This window comes from Ascaphus truei, chromosome 1, assembly GCF_040206685.1.
Source record: "Ascaphus truei isolate aAscTru1 chromosome 1, aAscTru1.hap1, whole genome shotgun sequence".
Classification (NCBI taxonomy): Eukaryota; Metazoa; Chordata; class Amphibia; order Anura; family Ascaphidae; genus Ascaphus; species Ascaphus truei.
This window is the reverse complement of record NC_134483.1, coordinates 331099861-331115233: the sequence shown is the minus strand read 5'-3', so window position 1 is coordinate 331115233 and position 15373 is coordinate 331099861. Positions and strand designations below refer to the sequence as shown.

General features: G+C 46.5%; 1 protein-coding gene across 1 annotated transcript in view; it reads right to left on the bottom strand.

Moving 5' to 3' along the window:
• The window catches only part of GSR (glutathione-disulfide reductase), a 40180-nt gene extending 31307 nt beyond the window's left edge, over nt 1–8873 (bottom strand). Inside the window, exons 1-3 of the mRNA XM_075607405.1 lie at nt 8224–8873; nt 4174–4200; nt 3011–3099 (exon numbers count right to left, since the gene is read on the bottom strand). Coding sequence (XP_075463520.1) covers nt 3011–3099; nt 4174–4200; nt 8224–8784 — 677 coding nt within the window. The 5' untranslated portion in view covers nt 8785–8873. The remainder of the gene's footprint in view (nt 1–3010; nt 3100–4173; nt 4201–8223) is intronic.
• Between the last annotated feature and the right edge of the window lie 6500 nt (nt 8874–15373).

Genomic DNA, 15373 nt, shown 5'->3' with positions numbered 1-15373 from the left:
CACTCTGTATCTGGATCTCTTATTTACCCTATATATCTTAACTGCCCTAACTACACAGAAATAACTTATACTACTTTCTTCCAGATCTGACTCAAGCTTCACACGGGAGACATCGGAACCCCCCCTAACCCAGAAGACAGGTAAGGAACACATCCCCTCCAATGTAAAACATTGCGGGAATGAGCGTACCTGGACATTGAGGGACTGCGGATCAGGTAAGATCCCAGGCGGGATTGCTGCTTTAGATATTGTGAAGCGGGGACGTCCAGGCACTGGTTAAGGGGTTCAGGAAACTAGTCATTCACCTGTGGCTTTTATTTGTACATCCGACACACACACACACACACACGTAACAAGGACTAATTGTAGTATAATGTAATACAATAAATACATTTATGTCAAAAACGAATGTTGTTCTTACTAGGAATTTATTAAATATTTTATTTATATATTTTATTTTAAAGCGGGACTAGGGGCGGGGTTGGGGGCGGGACTAGGGGCGGAGTTGGGGGCGGGACTAGGTGGCGAGTAGATTTTTTGGTTCGGCGAGTAGATTTTTGGGTGATTTGTCAAGCACTGTATATATCCATCCAAGTGCTGTGTCCACTTTTTACTGGCCCCAAACACACACGTGGCAGCTGACGTAACTATGCAAACTTATGCCTCCACCTCATGTCAGGTGTATAGTCTAAGGTGTAGTGAAAAGAGAGGGGTTACATAAGGAACTGCTGCATTTATTAAAACAAAAACAACAACAAAAAGACGGGCAAGAGGAAATGCTGCTTTTAATAATAAAATGAATGGTTACATACACTGGTTTAGGCTACGGCCCCGGCCGGGGTGTGTGGCCAACGCTCCTTCGCAAGTCCTGAACACAGTTTTCCTGTCTTCAGAAAAATCTGGCCAAGCAGCGCAGCGGCCAAGGTAGGTAGCGGCCCGGCCTCATTGAGGGGTGGTTCTTGTCCCTGCTGCGCACGCCTCTGCAGGCAGCGGGGACCTAGCCTTAGGTACATCTTGTAGCTCCTATTCTAACTGCTCTTATTGCTCTCTATTCCCATTCCCTATACTGTTTACGGACACAAATGACAAAAGATGCAGCTATTGATACCAAGCAGCTGGAAGTAATGATGTAACCGCAGCATTGTCCACATGCACTTAACATCAGTGCACCAGTTTGAGACCCCTGTGTCTGAATTATGTTTAATAGGTGGCTTTCCAAAAAATACAAGAGCGAGAGCCTTTCAATTTAGCAGTGTCTTCAGTTGTATGTATATCTCCTCAAACCTCTCTTAGTAGTAGACAGTGTGCACTGCTAGCCATCAGCTGGTTTAGCTCACACTGCTAGAGCTGCAGCCTAGAAAAGGAGTGGTTGTGGTTTCTAATCCTGTTGTGTCTGAAACAGTCATTAGGTGGTGCCTTGGGCTTATCAACTTATATAGTTGGTATGTAAATCATTTTTTGAAGTGTGGGATGGGACTCATTTAAATATAGTTTGCATAACCATTAGCATATCTCCCAGTCAGATACCTCAGGTGTGCTCTTTTCTCAGCACAATCATGTCTCCCTAAATTATTTGGAGAGGTTTAAAGGAATATATATGCAACTGGAGACACTACTAAATTGAAAGTCCCTCTCACTCTTGTCTTGTCTTGATTGTATGCAATGGTGGATTTGAATTAATCCGCTCTGATATTTTAGTACCCGAATTTGTAGATGGATTTTGGGGGGGGGAGATTTGGTCAAAACAATCCGCATAATTCCATGAAACGGATTTGGACTGTTCTGCCTATCTCTACGTGTGAGCACATTCATATGTCTCAGACAGGCCTGCAACCGTGTTTTTAACCATTATCTCTTAGTATACACTGCTTCCACTGCAGCAAGGGATTCTGGGGAATGACGTGCAAATGAGCATATATAGTGTGTTAATCTTTACTTCATGTCAATTTTAACATGGACCCCTATAAGCCTGCTGTATTACACAGATTTTCAGCACAGCCTGGTTTAAAGAAGTACACAGCCAGTAAATCTACTCACAGACATACAATTTCACAGATGCAATGACCCACAGCCCTGCAATACTGAAGAGTGGCAGTAAACATTCTAGCTTCAGAACCACATGATCGCTCCAACCCTGACCACATGATCCTCAATCTCTTCCTATGTTGCCCTGGGCAGAAGAGGAAGCCGAGGAGATGTGATTGAAAAGAATCGGGGAACACGTCCTCTGCAGCGAGTTCCCTCCTTACCTGCTGCAGCGCGCCTCCCCGCTCTGGTTACAGGGCGCGCGTGCACCCTCAGCTCTTCACACTGTGCCACCGAGCCTGGCTCCGCCCACCGGTCGCGACGCGTGCACGTGACGTCGTGCACCGCTTCCCAGCTGCGTGGCAAGTACTCCTAATGCCTCTTGTCTCCTGCAGCCTATCCCTGCCTCTGCAGAGGCCATGCCTCCGCTCCGCCCCCAGCCTCATTGGTTCCTGTTTCCTTTAAAAGACTTTCACTTCTGCCTTGCTGAGCATAACCTGCGTAGCCTTGTGTTCCTGCGTTTGCTGTGCCTTGCCTTGTTGCTGTGTTTCTCTCTGTTGCTTTCTCGTGTACCGACCCGGCTAGACTATTGGGACCCTCTCTGGATAAAGACCCCGGCTGGACTATTGGACACTCTCTGGAAAACGACCTCGGCTTCACGGACACTGACCATCCCACTGGCTCTGCCCCCGGACTCCGGCAAGTATCTAAACTAACCAGATTTCTCCAACCCAGACCCGGCTACGCTGACTATCCACTTTCCAGGCGTGCCTCCGCTGATGTGGGTGCGCAATCTAGTACCGGGGTCCCGCCTTGTTCGTGGTGAGCGCAAGCGTTACAGTGATGCAAAAACCCAGCAGAAACCACCCCCAGTTCCAGGAACAGCAGAAAGGATGAAAGGTGCTTGAATGATAGTCACATGACTCCTTAAGTGGTCATGAAAAATGACTGCCAATGAAATATGAACTGAATGTGTGCTACTTACTTCCAAGTAAATTTCACATCCGAGGTCTGAAATCCATAATCTTCAAGATCGTGTATGCCCTCAGAATGGATAGCTGCGTTCCACATGATCTGGTGGGGGAAGGTAAGAGAATTACATAGCAGACGCAAAGCTGCTTGCACCACACAAACTGCAGCCGGCACACATGTGTGTGCCGAGACGGCGTAAGATTCAATCCACTCCATGAAGGGTGAAGTTTGGGAACGGGTGGAATTCTACGAAGATAGTTAGGGTCATAATTAGTAAGCAGGACTAAGCTTCGGAACGCCGGAAGTCCAGCCTGCAGCAGCCGGAGTGCCGCTGGACTTCCAGGATTACGGCCAGGCGGTCACCGGAGTGATCTCTTCCATTGCGAGTGCGGTGAATGCGAAGTCCCCCGTAGATCATTTGCAAAAACAGCGTGACGTTTCCTGAATGTCACAAGGGCCCCTGGAGGGAACGTCATAAGGGCAGCCGAGAGGTTAAGGCTATTCTGAATGAGTTATAAATTGCCTTGCGGCTTAGCACTGTTTAGTGTATCTGGGACTCAGTTTCACATACACTGCATGTTGTTTGTTAGTGATGCTTTCAAACAAGTACAGGCATACCCCGCATTAACGTACGCAATGGGACCGGAGCATGTATGTAAAGCGAAAATGTACTTAAAGTGAAGCACTACCTTTTTCCCCACTTATCGATGCATGTACTGTACTGCAATCGTCATATATGTGCATAACTGATGTAAATAACACATTTGTAACAGGCTCTATAGTCTCCCCGCTTGCGCACAGCTTCAGTACAGGTAGGAAGCCGGTATTGCTGTTCAGGACATGCTGACAGGCGCATGCACGAGCTGCTGTTTGCCTATTGGGCGATATGTCCTTATACGCAAGTGTACTTAAAGTGAGTGTCCTTAATCCGGGGTATGCCTGTAGAGAATGCTGCATTAATTCAGCTTGAAATGACAATCTTCCCCTAACCTGATTTCTGCATATTCAGTTATAATACAAATGAATGTTAATAATTAAGACATATTGGGACATCCCTGGTGCTGTTTAAATATGTATCTATATATTTAATTCACCTACTCCCTTGGACAATTAACATGGCTCTACACATTGAACAAGCGTGCATTTCATACCCAGGTGCTTAGGTATAAAACTTACCTTTTTTGGAACACATCCAACATTTACCTGAAACAAAAGGAAACTAGGTTACTATTTGAACTTTGTTCCCAAAAGTCAATGTGAGTTGCCAGTAAGAAAAATGAGACTACTAACTCTACTAATTCAACCATATTTACTCAAGGGATTACTTGTATACCAAAATTAAGACAGGTTACCGAGAAAAGCATTAAGAGGAGTCACAGGATCACACATTCTATGACCCAGAAAGAACCACAATGGGAGCCTGTGTAACTAATGGATTACAAACTCTTGCACATGCAGCTGGTAAACCAAACTAACAATGCACTACAGACGTGCTACTATTAACCAGTTCTATATGTGCATTTACATGTGTGTCCCACATACGTACATCACATGCAATTGGGTTTTATTTGGCCAGTCCTGAGTGTATTTGCAGCGACGGTCATTGGGAAGGCTGTCTCTCTCTCGCGTTTAGTATCAGCGATTATTCTAATACACTTCAGTTAAAACCAGCATCCAATGTTAAACATGTTTTATTATTCCCCCACTCCTAGGCAGGAAGCAGAGGGTCCCTGGAGCTGAAGCGCATTCATTTCAGCTTCGGTGACCCCCTGCTTCATGAGATACTCACCTATGTACACCTTGTTCTTCATGGAGGATTGCATTTCCCGTGTCACGCGGGCCAATAGGAATCGCGACGGCTTCCTATTGGCTCCTGTGCCATGGGAGATTTAATCTTCCATATTGTTCACCTGGATGGGGGTGCTATCTGCAGCACCTACAGAGGTATCTGGGGAAGCTTGAGGTCCCAGGAGCTGAAATGAACGCAGGTCAGCTTCGTGGAGCTCCCTGCGTCCCAACTCTAAAAAAACGTAGGTGGGACCACTCATTTACATCTCACTTAGAGGTTATGTAACAAAGTCCCTCGGGTAAAAAACTGCAGCAAAAAAAAACTGCACCCAATGTTTCAAGTTAAATATTTATCTTATCTATGGGATCTTGCGCATTAAAGCAGCAAAACACAATTTAATTTGTTTTTATTGTAGGTTTAAAGCAGGGGGTCACTGGAATTGAACTGTGTTAATTTCAGCTCTGGGGACCCTTTGCTTCCAGAGATACTTACCTCTGTAGGGGGCGCCGGCATCTCTGTGTAGTTTAAATGTCCAGATCACATGGGCCAATAGGAAGCCGCAAGGGATGACATCACAGCTTCCTATTGGCCCGCGTGATGTGGGACATTTAAGCCGCTATTTCGTCACTTCCATGGGTCTCCACCAGACCTAGAAAAGAGATGAGAGTGAGTGTTCAAAATCAAGATGACAATGTATTAAAATGACAACAAATGTACACTCACATGTAGGGAAAGTCCGTGTCTGCAACACAAAGGATCCAGTTTGACTCTAGCAAGCTCTAGTACTTCGCCTCCGCGTCCGGTGTGCAGAAAGCTGCTCAGCTGGAATAGTGAGTGTAGCCAGATCGCTATGGAAGCCTCCTCGTGACAATCCAAGAACAAAGGTAGAGCAACGCGTTTCGCCTGAGGAAGTCGTTTTTATGGCGAAACACGTTGCTCTACCTTTGTTCTTGGATTGTCACGAGGAGGCTTCCATAGCGATCTGGCTACACTCACTATTCCAGCTGAGCAGCTTTCTTCACACCGGACGCGGAGGCGAAGTACTAGAGCTTGCTAGAGTCGAACTGGATCCTTTGTGTTGCAGACACGGACTTTCCCTACATGTGAGTGTACATTTGTTGTCATTTTAATACATTGTCATCTTGATTTTGAACACTCACTCCCATCACTTCTCTGGGTCTGGTGGAGACCCATGGAAGTGACGTCATTCAGCTATCAGCAAACGGCTTATCGGAAAGATAAGGATGAATAGAGGACTCTAATAAGAGGCTACACCTGACAAGAACCCTTTATGAGCCTGTACTTACACATGGCCGTGTAAGTAGTGTATTAATATTTATTTTTAACCCCCTCACTGCTGGATTTTAAATCTCACCCTCTTTCATGTAATTGAGGGCGTGAACATTTGTAGGCTCCAATCAGGAGTTTAATGATGTTAGAATGTACTTTAAGCCCATATTCATTATTTAACTGTAACGTGAATTTATTTTGGTACACAGCCGAAATAACAAAACCGGTATCATTGTCCAATTATTTCCGGACCTAACTGTATATAAAAGTATATAGAGAAAAATTAGTATATACAAATAAATGAAAAAAAATGCACATAGTTTATTGGTTATATGATCTTCGCATGTTGTTGCAGTGCCAGTAGCTTGGAGACTCCTCTAATTCACATTGACTTGGTACCTATTGCCATGTGCCTAATTTTGGAGGGTAAGATATGCCAATAAAAGTTACTTCCCTCTTTACATGCATTAAGGAGTGTAGCTCATGCCTTTGACATGGGTGAGCCTGGTTTAAGTCCCGGTATCAGCTCCTTGTTGTTAACTCTCCCTGTGCCTCGGGCACCACAATAAGATTTGCAAGCTCTCCAGGAGAGGGACCCATGGCGTCTGCAAAGTTGTATGTAGAGCTACATATATCGTCAGGGCTAATATGAAAACAAATGTTATCATTAGAAGTATAGCAGGAGGAATTGGAGATGAAGCAAGACAAGCATGGCCTCCGCTCTATTGTAAGGGAGATTCGCACAGAGCAAAATGTGGTTTTGCTGCAGATTACACAAGGTGCTGAAGAATAGTGAGCAAAGAAGTGTGCGTAGCCGAGTTGGTCCTTAGGCTTGTGTTATAGTAATTGCGGGTACGCGTGCATGCACGTGGCGCACACTTTTTGTATGTATAGCGTCCGTGCTGCCGGGAGTGACATGCTCGGAAGGTACTGTGTGTGTGTGTGTGTGTGTGTGTGTATAGATTGTGTGAGTGAATAATTTCTTAAATAAGATTTTTAAAAGAAAAAAAAAACATGTTGGATAAAAAAAAATATTTGTGCACTTATTGACACACACACACACACACACACACACACACACACACACACACACACACACACTAACAGCGGCGCAAATTCATTATTTTCTTCATCTTCTCCCTCATCGGTCGGCTCCTTGCTCACTGCCGTGCGCGCCATTATAGAAAGGCTGACTAAGCTCAGCCAACTATAAGTACCGCGCACACACGGTGTAGCAAGCGTGTCCTCTATAGAACAGTCCTTACTTCCATGTAGTAACAAAGGAGTGAGAGGGAGTAAGTGGTATGATATCTTTTATTGGACCAACAAGGAGTTGAAATGTTAAAAGCTTTCGTTCCACTCAGGGTAACCCGATGACGTACCCCGAGAGGTTCGTAACATTTCAACTGTTTTTGGTCCAATAAAAGGTATCATACCACTTCCTCCCTCTCACTCCTTTGTTACTACATGGAAGAATAGTGAGGAAATGCATCATTTTATTTATATAGCACCAACAGTGTCTGCAGCGCGTTACAATATCATAATACAGTACAGTGGGGATATAAGTATGAGACCCAGCACTCTCCATGGAGATAGTGTTTTTTAATAGATCAAGTTTACTTAATTCAAACTGTGTAAGTTCCAACCTCACTTGATTTAGTTATTTGCCCACCTCATATACACACACACACACACACACACACACACACACACACACACACACACACACACACACACACACACACACACACCTTTATTTACTAAGGTACACTTCTACATACTTTCAGCACTGTCGCTCCCAGCACTAAACGTGTAACCGAAAAGTGCATCTACAGTATATAAACATACAATGGTGTCCCCCTCTACCTAAACAGATGTGTCAGACGTCATCCTTTCTCCCCTCCCATCCCCCCCCCTTTTTTTAAATGTTATTTCTGCACCTTTATTTCCCCATCCTATAATATGATTTAATCAAGAGAAAGTAAAAATAAAATATATATATAAATATATATATGAAATAAACTTTTTGGAAGTATTTGTGGAACTTTCTTTTTTTTTTTTAACAGTGTGTTAGCTTCCCCTTACGTTTAAAGCACAGCCCCTACACGTTGTCCCAGCACTGTCTTATTGCAGGAGGGGATACTCACACAGGTGCCCCCCAGCTTGTTACTCTCCACCACGGCTGCCCGGGCCCCCAGCTCCGCCGCTCTCCGTGCACTGGCCAGTCCGCCGGACCCTCCCCCGATCACCAGGTAATCAAACGCGCAATGGGGGCGCCGGCGGGGGTGACCACCATCACCATCAGGATGGGAGTGGGACATGGTGAGGCTGCTGGCACAGCTCAGCCTGCCACCTCCCGGGAGGGTGCAGTGCCCGGGGCAAGGAGGGATCCTGCTGAGGGATCCGATGTACACTCTAGTGCTGGGGACCAGAGATCTAGTGGCGGGGGAGAAGCCACAGACAGATCTGCTGCTGCCGCCGGGAGGGGATCTGGTGCAATAGCTGCCAGGGAGATGGGACCTGCAGCTGTTTCCTGTGAGGGGTTTGGTGCTGCAGAGGGATCTGGTGCAGGATCTGCTGGCGCGGGGGAAAGATCCAGTGATTAAGCTGCTGCGGCTGCCCCGGGGCTGTGTAACAGTTTGCAGCAGGGCTGTTGCACACAGGCCTCTGCTCCGGATTATCAATGCCATAATAACGCGGAAGTCCATGTGCACATGGGCTGGGAGGTATCCGTGGGAAGGGAGAGGGGGTGGCTGCTGCTGCTTCCTCCTTCAATGCCTAGTCACTGTGAGTTGCAAGGTGCCCAGGAATGGGTGCGACATGCCCTCCAGCCGTTTGTGGGTATAAAATGAGTGCCAAACAGTGCTGCTGGATGGAAGGTACTTCCAAGCAATCACCATGGCAGTCCCATAACCTGTGCAGCATACAGTATAGCACACACACCACTTTCTGTGTAATAGGTGCAGCATGTAGCACACACACCACTTTCTGTGTAATAGGTGCAGCATACAGTATAGCACACACACCACTTTCTGTGTAACAGGTGCAGCATGTAGCACACACACCACTTTCTGTGTAATAGGTGCAGCATATAGCACACACACCACTTTCTGTGTAACAGGTGCAGCATGTAGCACACACACCACTTTCTGTGTAACAGGTGCAGCATGTAGCACACACACCACTTTCTGTGTAATAGGTGCAGCATGTAGCACACACACCACTTTCTGTGTAATAGGTGCAGCATGTAGCACACACACCACTTTCTGTGTAACAGGTGCAGCATATAGCACACACACCACTTTCTGTAATAGGTGCAGCATGTAGCACACACACCACTTTCTGTGTAATAGGTGCAGCATGTAGCACACACACCACTTTCTGTAATAGGTGCAGCATGTAGCACACACACCACTTTCTGTGTAATAGGTGCAGCATGTAGCACACACACCACTTTCTGTGTAATAGGTGCAGCATACAGTATAGCACACACACCACTTTCTGTGTAACAGGTGCAGCATGTAGCACACACACCACTTTCTGTGTAATAGGTGCAGCATATAGCACACACACCACTTTCTGTGTAACAGGTGCAGCATGTAGCACACACACCACTTTCTGTGTAACAGGTGCAGCATGTAGCACACACACCACTTTCTGTGTAATAGGTGCAGCATGTAGCACACACACCACTTTCTGTGTAATAGGTGCAGCATGTAGCACACACACCACTTTCTGTGTAACAGGTGCAGCATATAGCACACACACCACTTTCTGTAATAGGTGCAGCATGTAGCACACACACCACTTTCTGTGTAATAGGTGCAGCATGTAGCACACACACCACTTTCTGTAATAGGTGCAGCATGTAGCACACACACCACTTTCTGTGTAATAGGTGCAGCATGTAGCACACACACCACTTTCTGTGTAATAGGTGCAGCATATAGCACACACACCACTTTCTGTGTAACAGGTGCAGCATGTAGCACACACACCACTTTCTGTGTAACAGGTGCAGCATGTAGCACACACACCACTTTCTGTGTAATAGGTGCAGCATGTAGCACACACACCACTTTCTGTAATAGGTGCAGCATGTAGCACACACACACCACTTTCTGTGTAATAGGTGCAGCATGTAGCACACACACCACTTTCTGTGTAATAGGTGCAGCATACAGTATAGCACACACACCACTTTCTGTGTAACAGGTGCAGCATGTAGCACACACACCACTTTCTGTGTAATAGGTGCAGCATATAGCACACACACCACTTTCTGTGTAACAGGTGCAGCATGTAGCACACACACCACTTTCTGTGTAACAGGTGCAGCATGTAGCACACACACCACTTTCTGTGTAATAGGTGCAGCATGTAGCACACACACCACTTTCTGTGTAATAGGTGCAGCATGTAGCACACACACCACTTTCTGTGTAACAGGTGCAGCATATAGCACACACACCACTTTCTGTAATAGGTGCAGCATGTAGCACACACACCACTTTCTGTGTAATAGGTGCAGCATGTAGCACACACACCACTTTCTGTAATAGGTGCAGCATGTAGCACACACACCACTTTCTGTGTAATAGGTGCAGCATGTAGCACACACACCACTTTCTGTGTAATAGGTGCAGCATATAGCACACACACCACTTTCTGTGTAACAGGTGCAGCATGTAGCACACACACCACTTTCTGTGTAACAGGTGCAGCATGTAGCACACACACCACTTTCTGTGTAATAGGTGCAGCATGTAGCACACACACCACTTTCTGTGTAATAGGTGCAGCATGTAGCACACACACCACTTTCTGTGTAATAGGTGCAGCATGTAGCACACACACCACTTTCTGTGTAATAGGTGCAGCATGTAGCACACACACCACTTTCTGTGTAACAGGTGCAGCATATAGCACACACACCACTTTCTGTAATAGGTGCAGCATGTAGCACACACACCACTTTCTGTGTAATAGGTGCAGCATGTAGCACACACACCACTTTCTGTGTAATAGGTGCAGCATATAGCACACACACCACTTTCTGTGTAACAGGTGCAGCATGTAGCACACACACCACTTTCTGTGTAACAGGTGCAGCATGTAGCACACACACCACTTTCTGTGTAATAGGTGCAGCATGTAGCACACACACCACTTTCTGTGTAATAGGTGCAGCATGTAGCACACACACCACTTTCTGTGTAATAGGTGCAGCATGTAGCACACACACCACTTTCTGTGTAACAGGTGCAGCATATAGCACACACACCACTTTCTGTAATAGGTGCAGCATGTAGCACACACACCACTTTCTGTGTAATAGGTGCAGCATGTAGCACACACACCACTTTCTGTAATAGGTGCAGCATGTAGCACACACACCACTTTCTGTGTAATAGGTGCAGCATGTAGCACACACACCACTTTCTGTGTAATAGGTGCAGCATATAGCACACACACCACTTTCTGTGTAACAGGTGCAGCATGTAGCACACACACCACTTTCTGTGTAACAGGTGCAGCATGTAGCACACACACCACTTTCTGTGTAATAGGTGCAGCATGTAGCACACACACCACTTTCTGTGTAATAGGTGCAGCATGTAGCACACACACCACTTTCTGTGTAATAGGTGCAGCATGTAGCACACACACCACTTTCTGTGTAATAGGTGCAGCATGTAGCACACACACCACTTTCTGTGTAACAGGTGCAGCATGTAGCACACACACACCACTTTCTGTGTAACAGGTGCAGCATGTAGCACACACACCACTTTCTGTGTAACAGGTGCAGCATGTAGCACACACACCACTTTCTGTGTAACAGGTGCAGCATGTAGCACACACACACCACTTTCTGTGTAATAGGTGCAGCATGTAGCACACACACCACTTTCTGTGTAACAGGTGCAGCATGTAGCACACACACACCACTTTCTGTGTAATAGGTGCAGCATGTAGCACACACACCACTTTCTGTGTAACAGGTGCAGCATGTAGCACACACACACCACTTTCTGTGTAATAGGTGCAGCATGTAGCACACACACCACTTTCTGTGTAATAGGTGCAGCATGTAGCACACACACCACTTTCTGTGTAATAGGTGCAGCATGTAGCACACACACCACTTTCTGTGTAATAGGTGCAGCATGTAGCACACACACACCACTTTCTGTGTAATAGGTGCAGCATATAGCACACACACCACTTTCTGTGTAACAGGTGCAGCATACTGTATAGCACACACACCACTTTCTGTGTAATAGGTGCAGCATGTAGCACACACACCACTTTCTGTGTAACAAGTGCAGCATATAGCACACACACCACTTTCTGTGTAACAGGTGCAGCATATAGCACACACGCCACTTTCTGTGTAATAGGTGCAGCATGTAGCACACACACCACTTTCTGTGTAATAGGTGCAGCATGTAGCACACACCACTTTCTGTGTAACAGGTGCAGCATATAGCACACACACCACTTTCTGTGTAACAGGTGCAGCATGTAGCACACACACCACTTTCTGTGTAACAGGTGCAGCATGTAGCACACACACCACTTTCTGTGAGACAAATAGTCGCAGTTGGCGGGTATGCAAGTGATGTAATGACCTGGGAGTTGTGAGGAGCTGCTGAAGGGTACAGTAAGGCTGCGCTTCTAGTGCCGGCGACGCTATGGTCGCTGGAAAAATCAAATTGAGATGACTTCCAGCGATTGCGCCCAAGCCGTCGGTCGCGCTTTTATAAGAGCCCGCGACGGCAGCAATGCATTTGTTTTGACGCGCTGTCCCAGGCACTATAAGCGCAGCCTAACCGAGCAGAGAGGGTGTAACTACATATGGGAGGCCAACACGTAGTAGAAAATGAGGAAAGGATATTTGCATCATACTTGCAAAGTTTTTATTTTATATGCAGGCTGGGAGAGAACACCATTTTATTTGAATACAGATGCCCCTTTTCCTTAGCACACTTAGCGCAGGCATCACTGGCAGTGAAGCTGTTTAAAACATGTAGACGCGTACCTTTGTAAACAAATAAAGTACTTAATTTAGTAACGTGCTGCAGACACTGTTGGCAATGTATAAATAAAATGATACATTCATGAAAATGGCACTTTCTTGTCCTACGCTTACCCTCGCTATTTCCTTGGCACCTTGTATAGAGTACTGCCCCACTACCCTAGCGCGGATGTGATGCTTTTCCAGTTTCATCTCGAATTCCTCGTACTCCTCTACTTTAACAGACTTGGCAAATTGGAGAAGGGCTTAGAGGGCAAACTAATGACTTCCTCCACCTATGGGGAGGTGCTCCTAGGGTCAAACTCCGCTCTTATGCATCCCATCATTTGTGTCGTCCTCACTGTTATCATGTTTGTAATGTAAATATTAATATAGCATGAGTATCTCACTTAATTACAATTTACCAACAGTGGAACTCGATAAACATGTCTTTGTTTCCCCAACCTAATCTACTATCCCACTTACTGTACCTTCACCGATTCCATGCTGGTTTGATGGTAGTGCCATCGGTGCCACTGTACCCAGCCCTGAGGTTACAGAGGCCCCACTCTCTTCCCCTAAATTAAACTGTCACGAGAGAGCGGGACCTCTGTCTTACCTTCTCCGGAGCGGCATCACCTCCAGCGTCATCTCATGGCGCTGCATTGCCGTGACGCAGCGTCATGTATTTATTTACACAGGATTGAAGCAGAGGGTCCCCGGAGCTGCACCCCCCATTCATTTCAGCTTCGGGGACCTGCTGCTTCCGGAGATACAGACCTCCATTAGGGGTGTCGGTAGCCGCTCTGGCTGAGCTAGGTGGGGTTTAAAGCCCCCGCGTCACGCGGGCCAATAGGATGCCGAACCGGGTGACGTCAGGGCTTCCTAGCGGCTCGCAAGCGTTGAAACGCCGCCATAATGTGAACCCTGGTAGCCGAGCAGCTACCGGCATCCCCTACAGAGGCAAGTACCTCCGGAAGCAGGGGGTACCCGGAGCTGAAATGAATGGGGTTCAGCTCCGGAGACCCCCTGATCCAATCCTGTGGGTGGGAAAAAAACCTGCTGGTATCGCCCTTTTAAGTGAGAGTAATTGACCTCACCGTTACCTGGGCATTGGTGCAGGGATGGGGAAATCCCAGGTGCCTAAAAATTCACACCCAGGGTCTGTGTTGCAGCACTGAGTGACCCTCCAGCCACACCCGCTACACGCATGCATGTCAAACTCCAGTCCTCGAGGGCCGCAAACAGGCCAGGTTTTCAGGATATCCTTATTTTAGCACAGCTGGCTCAATTAGTGGCCAAGTATGACTGAGCCACTAATTAAGCCAGCTGTGCTGAAATAGGGATATCCTGAAAATCTGGCCTGTTTGCGGCCCTCGAGAACTGGAGTTTGACATGCATGCGCTACAGGATTACCGCCACCGCCACCACTCCCCTTTTACTTCCAAACTTTGGCTCCTTAAAAATTCAGGCTGGCTCCTTAACGCTTTATTTTTTTGTTCGCCCTGCAATAATGCCCTGATCACAATAATAGACCCCAGAATCCATTGCATGCGACTTTCTCTCATGCCTTATCCAAGTAGCAGTGTGTGAAGGGTTTTATTTGCCAAGCAATGCTTTCTTCCGTGAGTAGGTGGGGTTCAATGTTTATCCGTTTCTAAAATCTGATTAAATGCAGGGTGGGCTTTTTAGTTTGTCCATTGCAAAAATATTTCTGTACTGTACATGTGGCACTACTAGGTCAGAGCCAGTACTTGACCAGTGTTAGCACTGAGATGAATCCTAGAGCAGCTGTATTTGTAATGCTTAATAATGATGCTGTCATTAGTAAGTAAGCATTACAATTCTTGACACAAGTGATGGTGTTAAAAAAAATAAAAAGCTGTGTGTGCTGTGCACGCGCATAGTAAGTGAAACTTCTTTGACTTTTGTCACAGAAATTGTATTTGTGTTGGTGATGTTTTAATTAAAAATCAAAATACAATTTAATTGACAAAACGCAAATAAATTTGACTTAGAACGTGCGTGCTCGGCACAAATCCCCTGTATTAACTATTTGCACTAAGCGTGAATTCCTCGTGAGCGCGTGTGACTCTGTGTGCGTGACGTATGCGCGCCCCTCCTGCACATCGCCCCTCCTGCACATCGCCCCTCCTGCACCTCACATATCCCCCTGCACCTCCTCACATATCCCCCTGCACCTCCTCACATCACCCCCTGCACCTCCTCACATCACCCCCTGCACCTCCTCACATATCCCCCTGCACCTCCTCACA